The sequence below is a fragment of the Protopterus annectens genome, chromosome 11.part0 (assembly GCF_019279795.1).
Source record: "Protopterus annectens isolate FY-2018-M chromosome 11.part0, PAN1.0, whole genome shotgun sequence".
Lineage (NCBI taxonomy): Eukaryota > Metazoa > Chordata > Ceratodontiformes > Protopteridae > Protopterus > Protopterus annectens.
In genome coordinates this window covers 1,545,568,481-1,545,594,477 of record NC_056745.1, presented here as the reverse complement: position 1 = coordinate 1,545,594,477, position 25,997 = coordinate 1,545,568,481, and the positions used below count along the sequence as shown (strand labels likewise).

Below are 25,997 nucleotides of genomic sequence, written 5' to 3'. Positions count from 1 at the left end.
GACCTCATAAAAGACCTGTATGGTATTCTAGCATCATTGCTATTTTACACCACAAATCACAGCTGTCAAAATGGGTGTGTATTGCCACGCAGTGGACCTGTACATTTCTGAATTGGTCCCCCGTTTTTGGTTCCTTCCTTTGCTTAGTTTATGTGGCTCATTTGCCCGGGGCTCCTTAGTTCCATGTTACTATTCACTCATTAGTGTGCTTTGTGTACCAGACTGTTTTTGCCATTGTGCTGCTCACTCACTATGTCTTTTAATTGGACACACCCTATGTATGGCAACTGCCTGTGCTACACTGTGCATCACAGTGCATTACATGTCTATGAATCCAGGAATAATACTGGTAAGGGTAGAGCTTACTTAGCCAGGTCACTAGCTACATCTGCAGCCTTTTTGCCAATATGTATGCCCAAAGCCTTTGTGATGATGCTGTTTAGATGTCCATTTACTCGTTTTCAAAACATGGTAGACTAGATGCCCACCCTAGAATAAGAGAGGGATTTGCTTTGGTTGCCTTAAAGGAACTGCTTTATGCTATCCACTTATACCTTGGAGCTTGACAGTACACTGCTTTGGATACTATTGGACAGTTGTTGAATGTCTGCAGAAGTGATCCTTATGATGAGCATAGTATAATTCTGTGAGTATGTGTGAGTAATTTTACCATAAGAGTAGATGTTGGAATGATAGGGTCATTACTGCAAGATAGGCTCCCTCCGACTTCAGGTTGTAGATGTGGATATCTGTTAATACATATTTTACTATTCCATTTACATACATTTTTATTTAGGTATTTTGTTTGATTCTATGTCACTCCTGAGCACTAGAAGAGAACAGGGGTAACTGTTTTCTCTTACCGCTGTGCTATGTCTAATGGCTGCAGTACAGTGTCACAGCCACAAACCCTGTGGGACATTCAGCTGATGTAGAATCTGGCCAAGGATTAACAATGCACATTCAGCCTTGTCCTTTGAGATACTCTGACAGTTTAGCATAGGGGAATTAAGACTGTGATGCATTCCTTTAAAAACTAGCCCAGTAGCTTCTCTACCTACAGTTAGTCATTCCATTTATTCCATCAGAGTGTGAGTCGAGCTTTCCTGGGATAGGCAAGAGCCCTCTGGTCCATTTGTTCCTGTTTGGGAATCCCCTAGCAGCCCATTCATTCCACCAGCTCTTAGAATGTGGTGGTAAGGTGTAAAACAGCTTGCTGATCCCGTAGGGTGGCCTCCTCTTCTTCTCAGTGCCTCTGTGAGCTCCACTTTGTGCTGTTAATCATGATGAGCATGCCTCCTTTAGGTCAAGGTTTGATTCCATCAGTCTTCGCTGACATATTGTGTGACTCTGAGGAACCTCTTGTAACCAGCCAGCTCTCCCAGCTCACACCCTAAAAAGAGTTATTTGTGCCCAGTCGCATCACTTGGCTAACAAAAAAAAGGGTTTTAAATTCTGCAGTAATGATCCTGTCATTTGAATATCTAGTGTTAATGATGAATGTATTTCTACAACTTGTACAATTATTTTGAGAATGAGACTGTTGCAGTATTACCAGTCAGTAGCGAAGCTAGGGTAAGATGAAAGGGGAAACTGCCCTGGGAATTAAGTGTTACTGGGTGCGATCCAATCGGCTATCCATCACTGTTATTGTGCCATTATTGCATTTGCGGTCAAACCCAATGTGGTAGTGCTTCTTGTGAGGTCTCATTGTAGGAAGCAATTTGTTAACAGTTAAAATATATTTTTTAACTAAACCTGAGCATTGAAGTGCTCCATGCAGAATGTAAACTGTAGCAAATGTTTGCTATCTGTACCAAGCAGTTTGTTATAGTTTAAAAGAGAATTTTTTTTTTTTTTTTTTTTTTTTAATGAGTGCCCTAGTACTGTATGTAGGTATAAAGTGTTGCAACTGTTTGATACATCTGCGTGAAGCAATTTATTACAGTTTAAATGTAAAAAAATCATTTGCATGAAGCAATTTACTACAGTTTAAATGTAAAAAAAAAAAAACTTTTTTTAAGTAAAACCTGAGCACCATAGCAGTCTGTGCAGGGTATAAACGTTTGCAACATCCAACCTACTATAGACATTATAGATATTGAGAGGATTGAGTTGATTCAGCAGCATTTGATCTCTGGAGGTTGCAAGGGGGTTATAGCGCCAAACAGTGTGCAGGGGAAAATGCACACCTTATAATATGGCACTCTATCCAGCCTCAAGAATTAAGACTTGGACTAACTTGGTGTTTTCCCCTATTTAGCTGTAAAAACTGCTGACCCATGTTGGCCATAATACACCGTGAAAAGTTTAAAGCTTTTAAACTGCCCCATTACTTGTCTGCAGACACAGAGCTTTACTATGCTGATGGAAAAGGAGACCCATTCATTGAAAAGCAATACTAAGCATAGGCCATGACCTGGCAGCAAATCAGAGAAGCAGTCCTGAGTGGTAGGGAGACCTCTTGATGCAACAGCAGATGTTTAAGTATGAGTATGTATAGAATCAACTGACGCCCCTGAGGAGTAGTAGTAGTACGCCAGCAGAAATTAAATAATCACATAAATGTCTTTGTGATAAATGTGTACTAATCATGTAAATATTCACTTGATAAATGTGTGTTAACGTGTCAATTAATAGATTTTCAGGACTGTTTCTCAAACATTTATTGTTTTTTATTAATATATATTCTTGTTCACAGGCCAAGAGTCAGGAGCTTGGGGGGGGGGGGGGGTTCCATGTTGTGACATGGCACAGAGATAGAGGGTGCTCAATCATGCCACCTGCGGTACATGTTCAGAAATGAGCCTGGAGCACCAGTACAGCTGGTCTGTTTGGATATATATATATATATATATATATATATATGTGGGGGGGGGGGCTGGAGATGGAATCAGCTAGTCGCCTGCTTTTTTATTTATTTATTGTTTCGTATGTAGCACATCATCAGCATCTTTGTGTGATAGTTAATGAAAGGCATTATGTATGCAAGCCTCAACTTGTGCAGGTGCATTAGGGGGTAGTAAACATGGTAACTTGTTTTCTCCATCTTGGTGCCATTCCACATGCAGTTACGGTGAGGTCTTCCTTGCAGGAGTCAGGCAGACCTCACCACAGGCATGGCTTGGCCTGCCAAGATTGCACAAGGTGTTAAAATGGACCCTTGAAGGGCACACCAGATGAGGGGGCAAGAAAGTCTGACAGGAGAGGCACTGTGAGGTAAACCTTAAAGAAAATGGAAGTTATATATTGCATTATGATCTCTGCTGGATAGTAAGCTAATTGTTAAATCTTTCCATGCAGATAATCTCATAATTGAAGATAAATTTCTGAGATCATTTATCAGACGTGGAGGTTATGGTGCTCTTAAAGACTATGTTACTAAAGCAGAGGACAAGGAATGGGAAGTGAAGATGGCCATAGTAGAGAAGTACAATATCCGAATTCCTGAACTGGTGGAGAGGATATATAGTCATTCTGTGACAGAACGTGCACATGCAGGTTAGTAAAAAATCATAATATTTTATATCCTTAGAGACACCATATGAACTAACCATATACACTGTGAACAAATGTTCCTGCTGCGTTCTGATTAACTTCCATAATTTAGATGACACTGATGCACAAATGAAGATAATTTTCCAGCCGTTATGCATGACTTGGTTAGAGGTTAAGATTTACTGCAGTACCTCTCATTTCTTCCTTTCATTGCCATACTGTAGTTTTATACTTTTCAGTTTGCTGAAGACTGATTTAACAATATGTTTTGACTTTCACATTTGAGATTTCATCTTTTACTGTTAAATTGTGGCACCCACATGTTCATATGGGTCACACCACACTAATAAAAAACCTGCATTGATTAGATCATTTAAATTCTTGCAGCTGGCATGAACTGTGTACTGTTATAACCTGGGGTCGGGCACATGGTTCCTACTCTGAGTGCATCTTTAAATGGAATTACCTGTGACACTTTGCTGCACTAGTTCCAAGCTTGCAGAATTTCTACAGAAAGCCATCTGAGCTGTTTGTTAAGTAGAAGCATAATATTAGTAGGAGACAGAGGAAATGTAGAAGATTGTTTTGTAAGAATGTTACAGGAGTCAGTTTTTATGACCATGTATACTATCAATGAGTAGAAACCACTGCCATAACTGGCTTTCCTTTGTGGTAGTAGAAGTGTGTCTGTTAAAGATCTCATAAAACTGAGACATTCATTTTATGTGCATTAAAGATTGCACACATTTGTGAGAGTTGTTTAGGTAAGTACTAGGCTAGCATCCTTTCTGGGCCATTTTAAGCCTAACCAATTTCCCTCAGTGAGAAGCAAACCCTGTACCTCTTGTTTGTGAAGTAAATACCTTGATTACTATTTCAGTCCCCAAACCTTCATTGTAGTCCATAGTAAGTATGTAATTATTTTTGCTGTATATCTCTAGAAAGCAGCCATGCTCTTGCCAAGTTAATGGTTAGAATTTCTTTGCAAATGGACTCACTTCATTAATAGGAACTATTTACATTGCTGTCTTGAGTTATTTATTTTTGAAAGCATAGTCCCTGAAGAGATGCATAAAAAATCCAGCTAGAAGGACACTGGCAAAACACAGAAATGAGTGCGTAAATTTGTAGACATGCATTTATTAAAGGTGCTATGTAAATAGGCTCATAGGTGCATAGTAGGCTAATGACCACTTGGACCTTTATAAGCCTAGCAAATCATCCCAGCTGTATCCTGCAGGCTTTTATCCTTTAGAGCTTATTTAAAGAGTATATATAAGCTAGGGCAAGACTGCGGTGGTGGTGCTGCGGTAGCGTTGTCGCCTCACAGTTAGACGTTGCCCAGTCGATTCTCAGAGTGTCTTCTGTGTGACGACATGCGTGAATGGGCGTTCTTTCATTGAAGGTTGTGCGTTAGGCCCGGCAAGCCAGCACAGCACGTAAAACTCTACTGCCAATCATTAGCGGACCGGAGTTCCGCTGTGGCGACCTCTAACCGGGAAAAGCCAAAACATGCAAATATAAGCTAGGGCAAGGTTTACAGTCTGCTTCTGTGCATTAGACAAGTGCTAGGCTTGTGGTGTATGTTTGATTTCCCATCCACTAGTCCAGATTTCCCTTGCATAGAGTTAGGAAAGAGCTCTGCTTCACATAGATGAGAAGCCTGTTTCAGAGAAGGGGAATTTACTGAGACTCATGCCTCTTCCTCCAACGTGACCTATTTATGTCACAAGCAAAGTTTACATCTCTAGATCAAGTAATTCTGATGCTTTTCATTTTACAGATATGCATCAGAGTGGAATCCAAGGCTGCCTTGTATGCCAGGCATAGATGACCTCTCAAGAGTCTGTAGGAAACAAAGTCTAAAGATCGGGCTTTGAGGTGATCTGCATAGGACATGCTGTTTATGCCGTTTTTTTTTTTTTTTTGTGCAGAACCTCTGTGGATGTTCCAGTTATTGCATCTGCTTGATAAGGTGCATGCTGAGGGGGACATTTTACTCAGTGATTGGCCTGATGAGGGCTGAGTACCATTGAACAATGGCTTCATTGGACTTAAATGCTATGTCCCTGCTTATAATTTGAGCCACATAGAATGATTTCCTTACTATTTAGACACATATTGGTCGAAATCAGGTTACCATCTACATGTGTACCTAAATCCCTGACTACTGATTCTATTCTTCGGGTGTGCTATCAGTAATACAACTCCTAGTGTGGCTGACTTCTCATATAGTACTATTATGCATTTCTTGGCACTGAGTTTTAAGCTGTGGCTTTGGCACCAGTCTATTTGTCTGTGCTAATCCTTCCAGTAGGATGCTAGTGCCGTGGGAATTCTATGAGTGCTCCTAGTTGGCAAACATCTGCAAAGTTGTTCAGCCAGAGGCCCTTGACATTGGCCTTGACTTCTGAGAAGTAAATTCCAAAAAGGAGTTTACCCAGCACAGATCCTCAGAGGTGGTCTCCCGAATTCTTACTTCCTATGTCCTATTTGAGAGCCAACTCACTATCCAGTGCATAACATAGGGATTTATGCCTGTATCCATGATGTTGTTTACAGTGCCTGAGTGGAGTGGGGTATTGTATCATAAGTTCATAGGCAAGTACTAGGCTAGCTGTCCTCGTGGGCCATTTTAAGCCTAGCCACATTTCCATTATTTGTTCCAAATAACCTATCTAGTTGGGTTATAGATTGGCCTTTACCCATCCCATGGTAGCATGGTAGATAATTATATATTACCGCTAATAAGAATAGCTAGGATCATACCATAGATAATTTGAGGCGACCCATAGATGGGTTAAAGCATTTAGGTGCTGCCTCTGTCCATTAGTAGTACATGGGCATTCTTGGAGTAAATTATGTGTTTACCTTCCATTGATCAAAGTTGCACTTGAATATGGACAGGGATGAACTTTTTTTTTTATGTGGGTGGGGATTCTGTTCCACAGCAATGGTATCCTCTGCGAGATATACCTGTCCTTCCAGACCATTCTGTAGATGTTGCAGAAGCAGATTAGATCCATAGCCGAGTATTTCTGATGCCATTTACTTGCTGAAGTACAGTAAATCTATCAGTAATGGGTCAGAGGATGCCTTCTATACCAGACAAAAGTCAGTTCTTCGCAAGTCTGTAAGATACTAAGTATAGTGACAGGGCTTTAAGTCATTCTGTGTAGGACATGTTGTTTAGGCCTTGTATCCTTTTAGTAAGGTATGTCTGTGGGTGTTCCATTTGTTGCATGTGTCTGGACAGATACATGCCAAAGGGGGCATTATATTGAATGACTGGCCTAACGAAGACTAAATAAAGAGGGACAATGACAACCCTTGATCTAGACACAGCCTCTTTGTTGCAGTATAGAAGGACTTTCTTACAATAGTAGACGCATGTTGGTCAAAGATTAGGTCACTGTCCACATAGGTTCCCAAATAACTAGGTCAACTCTTAGGTTTGTGTTGTCATTGTGGTAGTTCCCTGTGGTAGATAACTTCACAAAGGATATAGTAATGCATTTTTTTGGCATTTAGTTTCAGTCCATGATTTTGGCACCAGTTATTTATAAGTTCATAGGTATGTACTAGGTTAGCTGCCCTTGTGGGCCATTTTAAGCCTAGCCAATTTCCCTTAGTGAGAATCAAATCCCGTACCTTTTGTTCTCTGAGGTAAACATCTTAATCATTATGCCAACCCCCTTAGCAGGATGGCTAAGTCATTTAAATAGTCGATGACTGTTCCTAGCTTACAGTCATCTCAGACTTAGTCTGGTTTTGCTTCGTTTGTTGTGGAGTATCAACCTCTTCTGATTTTGGATTTGTGCTTTTTTTGGGAGGTGATACCTTACCCTGACAGTGTTCTTTTTTTGTCAAAAAAGTAGATGTCAAACAGGCAGAGTCCCAGTACAAAACACTGGGGGACTCCACTGGTGACTGGTCTCTTTTTGGAAGTAACTTTCCATTTTGATTGTCTGCATCTTATCTGTAAGTTGCCAGTTGGCAATCCAACAGGTGATATAGGCATTTATTTCCAGTTTATTTAGTTTTTCTCCTATGCCTGAGTGGGAAATTGTGTTAAAACTTTGGACAGGTCAGGGTATGTGTTGTGTACCATTTTGCCTTCGTCTGTTGCTTTGGTGACCTTTTCAAGAAATCCATCAGGTTGAGTAAGTATGACTTGCTATTGAAGAACCCAAACTGAGATGAGTCCAGTGTTTGGAGGTTCCCTATGTCCTGAATAACTAATTTCATGATAAGTGTTTCCAGGTCTTTTCATATGAGGCTGGTCAGACTTGTGCAGCGGATTGAGTGTACCTGTTCTCCATTCACTTGGTATAAAACCTTTGTGGAGGCTGAGATTGAATAGTGTTGTTGGGGGTGTGGCTAAATTGTGATTCATGCTATTTAAGATCCATCTAGAGATATTTTCAGGACCCATCTATGCAGTGGTTTTAGCTTTTGGTAGCATTGTTCGGAATTGGTCATGTGAGATAGGTGAAAGCAAGCCACTTCCAAATGCCTTAGCTAGGTCAAGGTAGGCAGCATGCACCATTTTGCACTCATTCTTTTCCTTGATGGCCTTCTCATAGAAGTCCACCAGGCTAAGTAGGCATGGTCTACTCCTGATAAAACCAAACTAGGTGGATCCAATGTTTGATAGTTTTCTGTATCTTTATTAATCATTCCCATGATAATTCTTTCATAGGTTCATTTGTTAGTACTAGGCTAGCTTCTGTTCTGAGCCATTTTAAACCTAGCCAGTTTCCTTTCCAAAGGTGAGAACCAAGCCCTGCACCTGTGTCTGTGAGGTAAACGCCTTAACTAGTGTACCAGTCCCCCAACCCTGGCTTCCCATCCTGTCTTTCCATAGCTTTGCATACGAGACTAGTCAGACTTATGGGTCTGTATTTGTTTGGTCTTAGAGAGTGTGCATCTAGTACCTGCTCTGTAGTAATAGATTGGGGGGGGGGGGTGTTTGATGGTATTTCTTGCAGATGGTACAAATGGAGCTGAATTTGTTGGCCACGAAATCTAAGTTGTTTGTGTTTACAAAGTCAAAGAATCTCTGTGCCTGTACATTTGGGTTTGTGTAAGCATCCCAGTTTATAGTGGGGTAGTTGAAGTTGCAGATGAATATGGTATTGGATTGAATGGTTAGGGCCTTCAGTAAGTCCAAGTATGTGTTATGAGTTACTTAGGTCATAGAAGGTGACCTATAGTTTGCAAGAATATTATATGAGACTTTGCCTATGAGAAATTTGGACATGGAGAAACTCAAATGCATCATTCTGTTTGACTAGTCTTGAGGTGACTTTGTTGTTGTTACAGTTTGAGACACCTCAACCCCTGGAAAAAAATAGTAATACTCCTCTTACTTTAAGGAAATATTTTAGTGAAGAACACCAAGGGAGATTTTCCTCTGAGGACATTGTCTTAGCACAGTTCTTTCAGTTTGTTGTTCAACCACTCAGGGGCTTGCAGATAGAGGAGGCTGTATTTGGCTTCTTGTTTCACAGCTCTTTCTTGCCACTTAGCTGATTTGGATACTGCTTCTTGAATGTTTCATAGGAAAGTTGACATATTTAAGTCTGAAGGAAGATCGTTAGAGTATACCTTTGGTCAGTGGATCACAGTCAGGATACCGATAGGTATAGGGTCTACTGTCTCCTGTAATAAAGAATGGCATGTAAACATATTTGAATTATTCTGACAGTTTAATCTCTGCAGTTAATCCCATGCTTTTTATGATGTGGAATATGTAGGAATGGAATGTTTAACCAGACTAAGAAAATAACATCAGACATTTCAAACACAACTCTGTGTAGTCCTTGAGGCATTTTTGATAAGAAGGTGATAAATGGCAATCCTACTAGTCAGTGATTTCAGAACAGATCAAGATTCAGATAGTTTACTGATTTTCAAGTCCCCTATCACTTTTCTCCATAGAAAAAGTACTGCTAGTACAATTTTTTAGTTTTGCACTTTCAGTGATGTATGCCGTATACTGGCTTTCACTTTTCCCTTGTTTATATGTCTATGGAGTTGGCCTGTATGGATTTGGGGTGGTGGCTTGCCATCTACTTGGGAGGGAGAGTGCTTCCAGGCTTGCCCTTCTGGACAAAAAAAATTGTTGGGCTGAGCTCACAATCTGTTAAATTCAGTGAATTGAGTCATAGATGTCTGAATCTCAGTGATGAGTGGGTGAACTCTTAAAATCAGATGATCTAATTCAGGAACACATCTTGACAGGGCACACAGTTGGGTTCATCCTCTCCACCAGTCAGTATGATGCCTCTTTTTTGGAAGTTTCCAAGCATTAGGACAGATGAGCACCCATGATGGTGTGTACAATGACATCAGATGACACTATGTAAATACATTTGCTCCCTGCAGTTCTTTATTACCTGCATGGTTGAGATTAATCATTGTTGTCAATAAAAGTTTCTGCATTCACATATCCTTTTTCTTGAAATTATTGTTGTTTGTTCGTGATTAGTTGGGATCAAATTCCATTATGGACAGCCAATATATGGGAGAAGAGTGCCATCAACTCCCACTCTGGAGGGATGCATCCTTGCTACCTTTCCCTCTGGTAATTGACTTGTCCATGAGTCCATTCTACATGATCTTTAGAAGCTTCACTTTTAGTCACCTGGTTGCAGACAGGGGTGCACTTAAGACCGGAGCTTCATTTCTGAGGATATATCTCTCCCTCCCTAGGTCAGGTAGGGTTGAGCAGTCATTATGTGCTATTAGTTGCACCTGTGCCAGTATCAACTGTCCAGGCATGAAAAATCAGACATCTTTTGATTCTTGGATGTAGCTTGAGTCACAGTTGTGGGATTTCAACCTTAGGAACTTTTCAAATATCCCATTATTCAGATCCTGTACCAATGTTTGCATCTGTGGTTGAAGCTTGGAATGAGTGAAAGCCTTGTACTTCCCCTTGTCCTTTGTAGAGTGACTGGTGGCAGATTATCTTGCCTGGGATTCCCAGGGGAGACTTCCTCAGATGCAGACCCTTAATGTTTTTCTATTTTTTAGTGTGGCCATTTCTGGACTTTGCCTGAGTATGTGCACTCCTAGCCAGCTGTCCCTCCCCCCCCCCCTCCAGTCACCTACTGCTGACTTCAGGCTTTCCATGGCAGTTCCCTATGATTCTGTTTTTAGTTGCCAAGCAGGCTTCCCTGTGTCCCCATGCTGGAAGAGTCTTCCTTCCACATGAACTGCTTCACATGGAGTGCCTGTTTTCTGTGTGCTGGCTGTACAGTCAGCACCAGCCTGTATTTGCAGAAAAGAATGGGCCAAGCTGGAAACATCATACTCCAGCTTGTTAAGGGATTTTCTTTTTTTTTTAAGCAATAAACATCTTTATTGAATTACTTATGAAATAAGCAATCATACATTTCTATAAATGAAAACAAAGCATATTGGCGTATTTTAATTGCAAACATTATACATCACATATAATCTTCAAATGCAGTCCCTGTCATTCAATCATTACATACCTCATTTAATTCAAGTCTTGCCTTAAACCTCATTCCTTCTTCAAAACTTTATTTTGCATGTATTGTTCCCACAAGTCCCATTTTTTTCTATGTAATTTGCTCCTACCCTTTTCTAAAGATCCCACTTGCAGTTCTTCTACCTTTGTTCCTATATTCACTTACTGTACAGTTGGTTTGGATTTCAATTTCCGTTTTCTAGTAATTGCTTTTTTGGCAGTCACCAGAATAAAACTCAGCAAGGGCCTATTATATATTGCCAATTCTGATTCTGTTTCACAGCTCAAAATAGAAAAATAGTTCCTTATTTACACCAATTTGCTCAGCCAGTCATTCTGACAGAGTAGTCTGCAGGGAATTTTAAAAGTCTGCCAACTCATTGCATTCCCAAAACATATGATCTGAAGTTGTTGTTTTCATTTGCTCTTCGACCTGTGGGACTTAGATCTGGCACGGATCCAACTTGGCCGCATTTTCTAGCATCAGATCCAAGCTCCACGATACTCCACTACCCATAATGCCCCTGTCTCCCAAAAGGCCATCTCTTTCCCTTTTCTTTCCTTTCCCTTCTAACTTTGTAGTGTGTGTGTGTGCTTTCTGGTACTATGGCTGAGACACCCAAGCCAGGGTTCCGAAAATGCACAGGGTGTGAACAGAAGCTTCCCCTTTCTGATGGCCACACTCTGTGCGTGTTTTGCCTAGGGGTTTCCCACTTGGACACCTCCTGTTCATTCTGCGTGGGATTCAACCCCCGCACATTGATCGACAGGAGGAACAAGTTGATCCTCAGGGGCCTCCTTCCTCCACCTTCCTCAATGGCCCCTACTTTACCTTCCACTTCTGCTGCTGATTCCTCCACCCCAGCCTCTGTGACTCAACCTCCCACTTCAAGGTCCAGGGACAGGGAGAAGTACAAGCACAAACACTGGGACAGGCCCAGGAAACCATCCCCCAACTTCGCTTCCTCAGCCGAGCCTCTGGCTAAGTCTCGCCCGGCTGCCTGGATCCGAGACGCACAGGTTGAAGACAAATGAAACGCAACAACTCGGATGGAACATTATGGTGAGTGCATAACTTCTTTTTCCCAGTTACATCTGTCTTCCCATCACATCTTCAACATTTGCAATCTACCTGAAGAAAAATTCTTTGTCTGCTTGAGGTATAAAAATATCTATGCAAACGCTTGAAAGCAAAGATCTTAAATCTTCTAGATATTAATGGGTATTTGGGGGCAATACATATATCCTCCCCCCATTTCTTTGTTCCTGTATTCACTTACTGTACAGTTGGTTTGGATTGTCCAGTCTCTCTGATTGATTCCTGTAGTTATCATGTGATATTTTATATGCCCTACTAATTATCCCTTTTTAACAGCAGTTTCTGTTCAAGATTCTACTAGAAACTGTACCACTGCTGTTCTTTCACTTAAGATCCCCTATCTCTTTCTCTTTGCCTATACTTTGATATCAGTCATTGATAGGGAAGGCAATCTCTAACCTGCAGTTCAAAAGTATTATTCACTTTTTCCCAATCTATTACTTTTCCCTCCCTAATTTTTGCTCTTAATACCTTGATTCCTTGACCAGTTTTCTCCAGTAAATTCTAGTACCATCTTACCTCTTCTGTGGAACCCTAATTGCAGTCATCTCAATCATCAGAATCTGCTTTCTCCATTCCCGTGTTGGCTTACTTCTTAGAATATTTTCTGGTGCTTTGTGAATATGATGTTCTGTATAGTTATTATTTTTCTTAAGGATCTGCATCAAACACCCCAGTCTCTCCTTACTTCTTGAGCTTCCTTCCTGTTTCATCATCATCATCATCATCCCTTTCCATTTTGAATTATAGCTTTCTGCTTGTGTTATATGTAGGAGCCTTAACTGTGTAGCTCTGAAAGACCCCTTCAAATCAGGTAATCCCAAACTAATTTGTTCTGTTGGAAGGATCAGCTTATCCCACTTGACTCTTGCTCTCTTCCTTTTCCAGATAAAATCCTTCAAGTCTTTATTAATTACTATGTGTAACTTCTCTGGTTGCTGAAAATATGCCTGATCTGTATATAAAACTAAAGGGACTAAAACATTTTCACTGCTTGTATCTTGCTGTCCATATCCATAAAACAGAGCTTCCAGTTTCTCAGTTTTTGTGTTTTCATTTGCTTAGTCTTTTCCGACATATTCTTAGCTGCCATAACATAATCCTTTTTAACCCATACTCCTCTAATTAGTTAATTTGTGCATTTCCCCATAAATAACATTGCTGAACCAATTTATGGGTGGGAACAAATTTACAGCTGTTGCATTTGTTTTATCTTCATTCATTTTGTATCCTGAAAAGACTTGAAACTGTCTTAGACTGTTCCATTGAAATGTCTTTTTTCTGTTTTTACCAGCGTCAAAGTAATATCATATGCAAATATTTTTGCAAGCTTTTCTTGATTATCATACCAGTTGTCTCCTTGAATTTCTGAGTCACTTATTTTCTTTGTCAGGTTTTTAAATGTTATGTAAATAACAAGGGGGAAAGAAGAGACCCCTGCCAGGTTCCTTTTTCAGACAGAAATTGTCAGAGAAGAATCCCTCAACTTCAATTTTCGCCTCTGATCCCTCATTTATACTCCAGATTAATGTTATTATTGTGTCAAGGAATGCAGATGCTTCCATTGCCCTACTCATAAAATCCCAGCTTACTCTGTTGAATGCTTTCTCTGCATCATGACCCACCAAAAACAGTGGTATTTTCTTACATTCTGCTTCCCCTGGATCATCATTGTTCTGTTAATGTTGTCAAATGTTTGCCTCCCCTCCACAAAACTGCATCAATCCATAGCTGGCAATTTTGGCATCATCTTTGACTTTCTTTTAGCCACTATAAGCATAAACGGGTATAATCATGGTTTAGAATCGAAATGGGCATATGTGAATCTCGATCTGGCGGGTCTTTACCATCTTTAGGTATGACAGCCACTGTGGCTTTCTTCCAGGGTGTTGGTGCTTCTCCTCCTTTTAAAATACTGTTCAAACCTTCCAGATCTTATCACTTTCTTCCCTCCTAGCATCCACACTTCCATAGGAATTCTATCTTTTCCTGGAGACTTCCCTGTAGCTTGCTTATACATCACCATTTTTATCTCATCTCCTATCCTAACTACTAATAATTGAACCTTGTCTACCTCTAACCTTGTCATGTTTAATTCTTTCATAAACATTTCCATTTGTACCTTTAGTTGATTTCTATATTCTCTGCTTTATAGAAATTTTCATAACATTTTTGAAATATCTATAATACCTGTACAAAATCTGCAGTTATTTTCCTTGTTGCTTGGCAACGGGTCTATATCACATTGTCGAACTCACAGGAGTTCGATTGATGTAATATCAAACTGTTAAGTCTGAAACCCAAAATTTACAAAAACAGAGAACAGCAATTTTTTTCCCCACAGGGAAAAAAAAATCTCTGTTCTGGTACAAAAAAAACACGTACACTTTAAACTTAATCTAATGTGGGAGACTGTGCCCCCCCCCACTTAAATATACCAACTCCGAGATTGCACCACAGTGGAGGAAACAGCAAAACCAGGAAAACGCCACACCAATTTTTTCCCTGGGGAAAAAAATCAGTGTTCCGTGGCTTCCCTATTTCCATGTTTTGAACATTTGGGTTCGATATTACAATGTTTGGACTCCTGTGAGTTTGACATTGTAATATAGACCCATTGGCAACAACCCTGTCTACTTTCTCTTGTCTGAGCCATTGTGCTAAAAGCTTTCATGCTCTGGACTACTTATAAAAAAAAAAAAAAAAAAAAAAAAAAACAGTTGCTTAACTCATGCACATTATCCAGGTAGTCCCTTATTTTCTGTTAGGCACTCTGCCCGTTGCACCTCTTCTTGTTCTGTGAGATTCCCCTATTTGCAATACTTTAACCTTTGTCAGTCCATCTAAATAATTCTTGTTACTTCATCTTCCCTGCTGGCTATTTTCAGGTAACACAACAAAGAAAAAACACCAAACCCAAGGATGTATGAGACAAAAATCCACAAAATAACATCCACATAAGGCACTCCATTCAAGGAAATGTTTATTTAGTGCTTTCATCCAAAGACTTCATCAGAATAAAATGACAAAATGTCAATCAACCTGATATACTCTTTTACATCCTCATTTAAACAGCTGATTGAATAGTGAAACAATTAAAATCTAAAAATTGCAGCAAAGCAACATTACATATACTTATTGAAAGCACAATACAAATACTGTCCTTGATTCCAGGATGCTTATCTCCTTGTAACATAAGCTGCCAAAAAGTATCTCTCAAAGCAATTTTTTTATAATTACCACCCCTTACATCCTTAGGGAATGAACCTAACACAAAAATTAAACTGTTTCTACATTTAAACCTCTTGAGTTTTGCGATTTTATCACTTTATCTGAATATCTGTTTAAAGCTTCTTCCATTTTTCCAGCCTTTTATTTTTTGAGTTGATATATTCCGTCAGTGTTTCATTTATTTTAGTCAGGTCTGTATGCAGTTGCCTTCTACTTTCTTCTAGGTCGCTGAAAGTCATGTCTTGATCTTGTACTACTTTTTGCTGAACAGTTACAGTACGTTTCCTAGTTAGTATTTTTTGTCACCTTTTGTAGCTTATTTTCCTTCATGTCTTCTGTATTTCTTTTTTGATGGCATCTAGGCAGTGCAATTACTAGTCAGTTACTGAAAAGTACCCAGAAATGTAGGCCCCCCTGGCTTTCTCTGCTAAGTTTCTGTTTCCACAGTGGGAGAGCTAGAATTAAGCTGTTACTGATTGTGTAGCCATCTTGGAAATCATTCTGAAATCCTTTCTTTATCAAATTCACGTGCTCATTTCTTTCCAGATGTGTCTCCTATGGCACAGTTATCTTCACTCTGCATTTCTTAGTATAGTTTACTACCCTTTCTTTTTGTATATACCATTGAGACCATTCACATTCCAAGATGTTATGGAAAGATTTGCCATTTTGATAAGAAGTAACAGTTTCAATTTTTAAAGTCTAGTTACAGATTTTGTTTCACATGAATGCACTGTTTGGTATGTTGATCTTTTATACAGTTATTTCTTGTCATATACATTTGAAATATGTCAGATCTTTACAAGACTTTTTGTTTTAATGAAAACCCTAAAAAAACGGCCCCAAAACAATCGCATAACCTATTAACTTGATGCAAAAACACAAAAACTTGTACATCTTCAAACAATGAAGCTTAAACCTCTTAATAGGAACAGTTGTCCCAGACTCACAGCTGCACTCACAGGCTTTAATTGACCTATAATGAAGGTTATCCATGCTAAGATGTATGGTACTGTTGGTGCTTCTACTTACACTAAGTGCTATGTGTTTTTTGTCTTATCTTTATTCCTCTCCCATATGTCAGAAACAGTTTAAGTGCTTTCAGAAAACATGAACTTTTTGCCATTGAATGAGAAAAGTATTCTGTTTTTATTGTCCTCTTTTCAGATTGTTTCCATAGAAACATGAGTATCGGATACACAGTTGCCTTCAGCTACAAACTTCTTGTGTTGCACTGTGAACATTTATTTGCTAAAGGAATACTTTTCATTGCATTCAATGTTCTTTTATTTACTTGCTTCCACTTAAAACTTGTTAGATCAAGCCATGGCCTTAATCCAGTCATTCTCCTATGCACAAGTAAGAAAACGCATATTAGTTTTCCTTATGTCATGCTCTGTATACTTTTGCATTCCGTCTGCCACCTCAGCAACCCAGCATTACAGCCTATTATATTAATCATGCTTTTGTCAAGCTTTTTTCTCTTTTTATATTGCAGTGCGAACATTTTGTAAAACTAAATAAGAAAAAGGAAAAGAAGGGCACCTGTTTACTTTAGTATCCCTATAATCCTGATTTTCCTTGTGCCCTAACTTTCTACTCTGTGTTAACTGATGTTAATGTTAGGTAGACAGAAAATGGGAAGAGGCTGCGAGTGTGCATCTCCATCCTGGGCTAATAGAGCAGTAATGCCTTCTCTGTCCTCCCAACCCTTCAGCCCAGTGTCAGTTGTCTGAGCTCCAGTAGTGAGAGAGATGCTCTTGGCATACTGTCACCCATCCCCCAGATTAGGCATGCCTATCCTCCCTGCCACACTATCAAGCAGTCATGTTGCTAATCAAACTAGGGTCAGCTGTGTTGTAGTCAAGGATTTATCCATCTGTGTTACTGTTGAGGCTTTCGCCGTCCCTATTTCAGGGTTCAGGTAGCCCTGAAATTGGAATTAGCAGCCTGTGGTGGCTGTATTTCTAGCCTGGTTTCTGTGTCAGTGTTGCCACTGCAATAATTGGGTTTGCTGTGATCTTTAAGAAGCCTGGAGTGATCCCTTCCTGCAGTTCAGACCACCTCTGATATTTGTTATTGACATCTTGTAATGGTTTTCCAGATTAGTGGACTTGCTCTTGAGAACTGGTTGGGACTTCCTATGGCCTTCCATTTACACTTTATGAATTGTTGCTGTTGAGTGGTGGCATAGCTGTTTTAAGTTTCTTCATAGGATCTTTTAAACCTGAAAAGTCTACTTTCCTGAATCCTTTCCTGCTTTGGCTTGGCATGTGGTCCTTGAAATGTTGCCTTTTTGGAGATGAAGGCATGAAACAGTTTCCCCTTCCAGGGAGTAATTGATAGAGTGAAGGTATATTTTAGTGTTTTTCCCTTTTTCTGCCATACCAATGATTGGCACTCCCTCAACTTAACTCAAGCCAGCTCATTCCTGGATGTGGGATTTTCTGAATCTTCTCAGGTGAGAGCCATCAGAAGGTATCATCATTGTGGAAGACATCAGGGAGTTTGAGAACTAGTTGGCTTCCAAAAGCTGATGACTTTATTGCATGCCCTAACTCTTCTTCCATTGGTGCTTATGTGGGTATATGAACGACCTGTGCCTCATAACCCAAGGGTGCTCATTTCCTCATTCACACATGCCAGGGCTAGTATCACTAGCTTGTATGGTCATATCATTTCACCACCGTAGAATGTCTCCCCTCCCCAGTAAGACTTGTTCTTTCCCTTAACTCATTACATCCGAGTGATGCCTCCAGGTACGTCTGCAGTTAACACTTACTGATGCCTCTGGGTGTCAAATATTGCATGTTCATTTTTGCATCAATAATTCCAAAGCCATGCTGTGTACAAGGTTTTAAAAAATGAATCTTAAAGCTTACACAGTAGCAAACTCAACTGCATTAATATTTGACCTTTGTCTAGTGCATCAAAATAGATAACTGTTGCTTTTATTATATTAATTTATATAGATGTAATGTTCACATTTTTCTAAATATCTCAACAACTAAGTAACACGGACAGAAATCCTTAGCCCCATATGAAAGCTCTCAGATAAATGAATAAAATGCTGCTGACAGTACGTGTGTAACTTGAGTGGTTGTTGATATATTTTAAGTTGTTTACAAAATATTACAAATGTAATTGTTACTGTGTTTACTATAACTTTTAAAGTTCAGTTTATGACCTGTAACCTAAAGAATACTACCACTGTAAAAATAGTTTGTGCTCCCAGATATGCTCAGAATTAGTCCAAAATGACAAAAAATACACCGAACCCACAGACATTGCCAACATCCTAGCTGACAGGTTTAGCGCAACCCCCCCCCCCAAAAGGGCAAATATCTATCCCAGCAGAGTGCTGCCCCCCTGACATCTCAGATGCTCAGGTAAGAGCCGCCCTCTCCAAAGCAAAAAACACAGCATCAATGGGACCATACGGTGTCCCGGGCTGCATCCTACATGAACTCCAAGAAGAGCTAAACCCAAACATAAAACTACTGTTCAATCTCAGCCTTACTACAGGATATGTGCCCAAAGAGTGGCGTACAGCAACAGTGGTCCCTCTCCATAAAGATGGTGCCTCAACGGATCCTGGAAACTATCGCCCCATAAGCCTGACTAGCTTGGTCTGCAAAGCTATGGAAAGGATCATCATGGACCTCATAAATAAAGATATTGGGGACCTACAAACACTGGATCCTACCCAGTTCGGCTTTGTTAAGGGCAGATCCTGCCTCTTAAACCTGGTTGATTTCTTTGAAACAGTCACCAAGGCCATTGGCGAGGGAAGGTGGTCCACACAGCCTACCTGGACCTCGCAAAAGCCTTCGATACAATACCCCACTCGGGCATTATAGATAAGCTCACCAGCTTAAATATAAACCCCTATGTCACTAGATGGATTGCAAATTGGCTCAAGGACAGAACCCACATGGTTAGAATTGCTGGAGCCATGTCAGACATCAAACCAGTTACAAGTGGTGTCCCACAAGGCTCAGTCCTGGGACCTCTCTTGTTCGGTATATATTTCTCGGAGGTACAGGCCAACACGGAAGGACTGTGGCTGACCAAGCTCGCAGATGACTGCAAACTGGGCGCCATAATCGACTCTTCAGCTGACACAAGCATCCTCCAAAAGGGCCTCATAGAAACAGACAACTGGTGCCAGAGCCATGGCCTCAAGCTAAATGACAAAAAGTGTATAGTCATCCCCTTTGGCAAAAACAAAATGCCCACAAATTACCACATAGGTGGTAATCCATTAAGTACAGAAGAAGTAATTAGGGACCTGGGGACCCAAGTTGATAACAATCTCTCATTTGACAACCACGTGGCCAAAGTGGTTAGAAAAACATTTTATATAGCCCACCTAATCATGAAGGGATTCACATCTAGATCAGGAGACGTCATCGTGCCTCTTTACTCATCCCTCATCAGGCCCATAATTGAGTACAATGCCCCTTTTGGGATGTACCTTACCAGGCACCTGCAGCAACTGGAAAGACCCCAAAAGTACCTCACCAAGAGGATCAAAGGGCTCAAACAGATGCCATATGCTGCCCGGTTAAAGAAACTCCAGCTCTACTCAGTGGCATACCGCCTGTTCAGAGGCGATCTGTGCCTGACGTATAAAGCCATGTCCAACCCGGAATTAATGGACATGCTGCACCTCAGAAAATCCAAATCCCATCGAGCTATGCTCTCGAGAGACTTGAACCTCAACACTGAAATAAATAGGACATGCTGGAGGGACAGATTCATAACCAGAGGCTCCCTTCACTCTGGAATAAAATCCCAGTCCAGGTTAGGCAGAGTCCCTCATTGACTCTCTTCAAGAGGAATCTTGATGAGTGGATGGGAGATCGTAGGTTTACCCCGGGTATCACTTCTGTGTCATTGTTAGACAGAGGCACAGTATACTAACCTCGAAAAAGGGCATAGCAAAATAAATTTAAAATGGGTGGCGAAAGCCAAACACATTCTGGCTAGGCTTATAAATGCCCTAGGGCAGATAGCCTAGTATGAACCTATGAACCTATGAAGACTTTGCATTTATACTTCTTTTGTAATCTCTATGGTTCTGGAGATATGAACATTTGTTTGAAATGTGAGGACATTATCTGATTCTGTCAAAAGGCTGAGGCACCACCCATTAGAAGTTACAGTGCAAACTTTCTGAGCTACATTGGTGTGAATGAGTTAAAAAAAAAACAAAAAAAAAACTTTCTTCTTCACTCTGGTACAAGATCTGTGTTTCTTGGAGTTAGGCCTGTTATGCAACTACAGTTTTAAATTACCACCTTTTGAGATGCCTAAAGTGGGATTTTTGTATGAAAACTTGAATGTTTTGCAGGACAATTCCTATCTACAGCCATTGCAAAGGGCTGCACTTAATTGTTTTGTCAAAACAAAAGCTCGTTCTTGTAGAATTTGAGTTGTTTCTATTCTTTCATATAACATTAAAGTGCTTCAAATGCACAATAGTTATATATAACTAAGAGTTAACTTAGGAAATACATTTTGCCCTAAAACTCTCAGGACATTTGCCATTTTAATATTTTTTTCCACAGGATGCAACTGCCTGAAAAAGGCACTCTCCTATTTAAAGAGGGACTGGTGGTAACCGTATTGCAGCTCCAGAGGCCATGTCTGGAGTGATCTTTTGGATGTACAGCACTTAAGAGATCAGTTATTTCATAGGGGGAGGGCATTGTCCTTCCTTTATCTTGCTGAATCTTCAGAGGGGAAGAGAGTGGTAGACCTGATCATGTCCTGGGTGGGGAGTTGTAAATGGTCACTTTTTATCTCTTTTTTTATTCCACATCTCTGTAGACTTAGGTAGCATGCTTAAAATTTGTTCTGGGCAAGTTATGGTGATGACATTGGCATGAGCTTAGACCTCCTATCAATGGACAATACTAGAAACCCTTTTTAGTCCTTGTTAGTAATTTGGGCAACACTCAGGCCAGGACCTTTTTCCCTTGACCTAGCAAGCCTGGTGCCTGGGTCTTTAGTGAAGCTTAATTCTTCTGGAAATATTTTCACTCGGGATCTAAATGTAAACCATCCGAAGTTTGAATACTACTACAGCCTATTCTGTGCCCATTCTTTGTTACAGTTCATGATGTTTTAGATGCCTGTATGACTGGTTCTTGTTCTTTTCCTCACAAGATTTCTGAAAATCTTCTGGCCTTTGCAACTGTTGGAGGGTAGGTTGAAACCCAACTCTGATTAGTTGAACAGTTCTTTAAGGAGGGTTGTTTATCTCTCCCTTTTTACAGAAACAATTCCCTTTGTTTTTTTTAGACTCCATGTCCGGCAGGCTTGCTTGTCCACAGCAACACTATGGGTCCAGTGGCAACAGAGCTCATATTTTACCTAAATTCGTAGTGCCTTTGTTTCAAAGTGCATCAAGCCTGCAGATGAAGGGGTCTTTCTCCCACACCTTCTGTAGTCTTCTTCCTGCTTCATCTAAATCACACTTTTCTTGACAAGATGATCTTTTTTTTCATGTATAAACCAGAACTTTCTTCTTCCCGGTTCTTCACATGTGCAGAAACTGGGGAAGGAGGGATATGGGGTTCTTTACTGTTTGGAAGGGCAGAGCTTTCTCATATGTTTCATGAAATGGCTTTAATTGTGTATTTAAAAATCAATGGTTCTTATTCCTAGTTCCTGGGAAGGAAGACATGATTTGCAGTTTTCACTTTCATTCATAGGTGCACAGGTGTCTACTATGCTAACAACCACGTGGGCCTTTATAAGCCTAGCCATGCAACCCAAATTTATCCCATGAGGAGTTGTGTCTTTCAGATTATTTTAAGGGATGTATGTTAGGACATGATTTAATGGCTGCCTGTGTCCATCAGAGACATAGGTGTCAGATCAAGGGTGACTTTTTGATTTTCCATTCACTGATCCAGGTTGCATTTGAATAGGGTTAGGGAAGGGCTGTGCTTCACATGCCTATTCTAGAGACTGGGGATTTTCTGAGATGCATACCTGTCCCTCCAACGTGTCCTGTTTAAGAAGCAAGCAGTTTAAATCCTCAGATCTAGTAGTTCTGGTGCTGTTCATTTTGTGGATATGCAAAAGGTCCATCACAGTGGGATCCAAGGATGCCTTGTATGCCAGGCATAAATTGCCTCTCAGCAGTCTGTAAGAAACAGCGTATTGAGGTAGGGCTTTGAGGCAATCTGCGTAGGACATTGTGTTTATAAACTATATTTTTGTGAGGAACCCTTTGGATGTTCTAGTTGCATGTGCCTTATCAGGTGCATACCAAAAGGGGCAATATACTCAGGTCTGATAATGGCTGACACGATGACTTCCCTGGACCTAGATGCTATGCCCTTACTTATAAGTTGAGAGACCTAGAATGATTTTCTTACAACCTCAGAGACATGTTGGTCAAAAGCCAGGTTACTATCTACATGGGTCTCCAAATCCTCAACTGCTTTGTCTACTTTTAAGGGTGTTTTATCAACGAGGTATTTTCCTTGGGTATCCATCTTTCCAAAAGGTACTATTATGCATTCTTCGGCATTGAGTTTTAAACCATGGCTTTGGCACCAGTCATTTGTCTGTGTTAGACCTTCCTATAAGATGTTAGTATATTGAGAGGTTTCTGTGATTGCTCCTAGCTTGCAATCATCTGCAAACTTGGTAAGCCAGAGGCCCTTGCCTTTGGACTTGACTGCAAAAAAATAGATGCCAAAAAGGAGTGGACCCAACTCACAGCCTTCGAGGACTCCACTGGTTACCAGCCAAACTTATTGGGTTCTGTCTATGAGTCAGCTGGCTGTCCAGTGAGTTACGTAGGTGTTTATGCCTAATTCTGCAGGGTTTTTTTTTTTTTTTTTTTTGTTAATGCAATTCCCAAGTAGGGCATTGTATCAAATGCCTTAACTCGGTCAGTGCAGTATGCACCATTTCACCTTATTAATTCTCTTAACGACAATCTCAGAGATATTCACCAGATTTAGTAGGCATGACCTGCATTTGATAAAACCAAATGGGTTGGTTCCAGTGTCTGAAAGTTTCCTGCGTTAATCATTTCCATGGCTTTGTATATGAGAATAGTCGGACTAATGGGTTTGTAGTTCCCAGGATCTGATGATGGACTGCCCTTGTGCAAAGGGATGACTTCTGCAGTCTACCTTTCATAATAGCTGTGTACTAGGCTAACGGCCCTGGAGCCTGTATAAGCCTAGCCCAAGAAGATTCCCCGGCATCATGCCACCCAAAGTTAGTTCCCAGTGCCCGTGTCAAGCTTGGCCACTGAAGTGATCCCTGGGGTGAGCTTTCTGTTGCCCACCCACTCGTCAGAATTTCTCTTAAAGAGGGTCAGTGAAGTGCTCTGCTTGACGTGAATGGAAAATTTGTTCAAGAGTATGGGAAGTCTCTGGGTTAGGAACCTGCCCATCCAGCATGTTCTGTTTATTGTGGTAATGAGTTTAAAGTCCCCGGAGTGTATGGCACAGAGGGATTGGGATTTCTTTAGGTGTAGCATATCTAGCAGCTCTGGGTCAGACATGGCTTTGTAGGTCAAGCAGAGATCGCTTCTAAGTAGGCAATAAGAGACAGAGTATAGCTGGATTTTTTTTTTTAGTCCGTCCGTATAGGGCATGTGTCTAAGGCCTAAGATCCTCTTAGTGAGGTATTTTTGTGGCCTTTCGAATTGTAGTTGTCTAGTGAGGTACATACCAAATGGAGCATTGTATTCTATATTAGGTCTAATGAAGGACGAGTAGAGAGGGATTATGACTTCTTTCTTCCTGGATGAGAAACCTTTTGTAATGAGATGTGCCACATATAAGGACTTTCTGACTACAGTGGCAATGTGGTTATCAAAGGAGAGGTTGCTGTCAACCTGCGTCCGCAGGTCTCTTATCACACCTTCAGTGTTTAGTGGACTACCACCTATGTGGTAGTTCATGGACACCGAATTTTTCCCAAAGGGAATGACAATGCATTTTTTGGCATTGAGCTTAAGGCCATGGTTCTGGCACCAGTCACTTGTGTCAGTGAGGCCTTTTTGCAGAATGTCTACATCAGTTGGAGAATCAATAATGGCTCCCAGTTTGCAGTCATCTGCGAACCTGGTCAGTGAGAGTCCCTTTGTGTTGGCTTGAACTTCAGAGAAGTAGATGCCAAACAAGAGAGGACCTAGGACCGATCCCTGTGGGACACCACTTGTAACTGGTCAGTAGCCCTCATCCACAGCTCTGGTGACAGACTCGAAGAAGTCTATCAGGTAGAGCAGGCATGAACTACCTTTCACAAACCCATATTGGGTGGTTTGGAGATTCCCTATGTCTTTATTTATAAGGTCCATGATAATGCGCTCCATAGCCTTACATGTCAGACTCGTCAGGCTAATGGGCGGTAGTTCCCGGGGTCTGTAGTCGCTCCCCCTTTGTGGAGTGGGATTACCATAGCAGTGCACCATTCAGTAGGAACAAAGCCTGAAATGAGGCTGTGATTGAACAGGGTACTCAGGTGTGGTGCCAGTTCACTTTGTAATTCATGTAGAACACAGCCAGAGATATTATCAGGTCCCATGGAAGCTGTATTCTTGGCTTTGGACAGTGCGTTTTTTACCTGTGTAGCCGTGATAATAGGGACTTGGCATTCTTTGGGTATTGTGATAAGCCCTTTAGGGGGTGAAAAGGGGATAAAGTTCGCACTGAACCTGGCAATATCAGTTGGTTCTGTATATGTGCTGCCATTGTGCTGTAACTCAAAGCAGATCTGAGTATTGTCATGTAGATTCTTGACGTAATTATAGAATACCTTGTGGTTGTATTTAGAATCTGCAGCAATTTTGTTTTCATAGCTAGCTTTAGAGGATTTGATGATGGATCTCAGTTTTTTGCTGAGGCTAACAGAGGAGTTTTTCCAGTGTTGGGACTTCACCCTTTTCTGCAACAGTTTTTTCCTTCTGTAGTAGAGTTTGTTTATGGTGGGGGAACCACCAGATTGGCTTCCTTTTTTGGAGGAGAGGGTCTTGGTTCTGTTTGGTATGGCCCGTTCCATGCACTTGTGTATGTGCTCATACAGTGCATTGGTGTATGATTAATCAGTCATGCACTTATTTTCCATTTGCATGGGTGTTGTGAAGTTAGCCACTTCTGTTTTTAGAAGCCCAAAATTGTTTTTGGAGAAGTTTTTTTACAGTAACCAAAAAATCACGCAGTAGGCACACTGGTTACGAGGAAGAACCAAAGAATTACTCAAAGGTCTCTAAACAAAAGTTTAATAATCCAAGGATACATGCAGACTTAGCACTTTCTTTCCACAAGGGAACTTCATCAGAATAAAGCAGTTCTTTTAATACAGCCCTTAAATAGTCCAATCACTATTCAAACAACCATTTCATTGGTGGAAAGCTAAGGAGCAACAAAAACCATGCATGAGAAAAAGGTGACATAAACCAAAATACTATATAAATTTTAAAACATATGAAAACATATAAACAACTCAACCTGTGTATAGCCTATGACAATTATAAATATAATTAATATATATATATATATATATATATATATATATATATATATATATGTGTGTGTGTGTGTGTGTGTGTGTGTGTATATATATATATATATATATATATATATATATATATATACACACACACACAATTATATACACTGAAAATAT

The 25,997-nt window shown here is 40.4% G+C and overlaps 1 protein-coding gene across 2 annotated transcripts in view; it reads left to right on the top strand.

The window, feature by feature from the left end:
* Window positions 1-25,997, top strand: part of FBH1 (F-box DNA helicase 1) — a 1,264,666-nt gene that overhangs the window by 1,134,803 nt on the left and 103,866 nt on the right. For both annotated transcript variants that reach the window (XM_044088820.1, XM_044088821.1), the window contains one exon: window positions 3,304-3,501. In XM_044088820.1, the coding sequence (XP_043944755.1) occupies window positions 3,304-3,501 (198 nt within the window). The remainder of the gene's footprint in view (window positions 1-3,303; window positions 3,502-25,997) is intronic.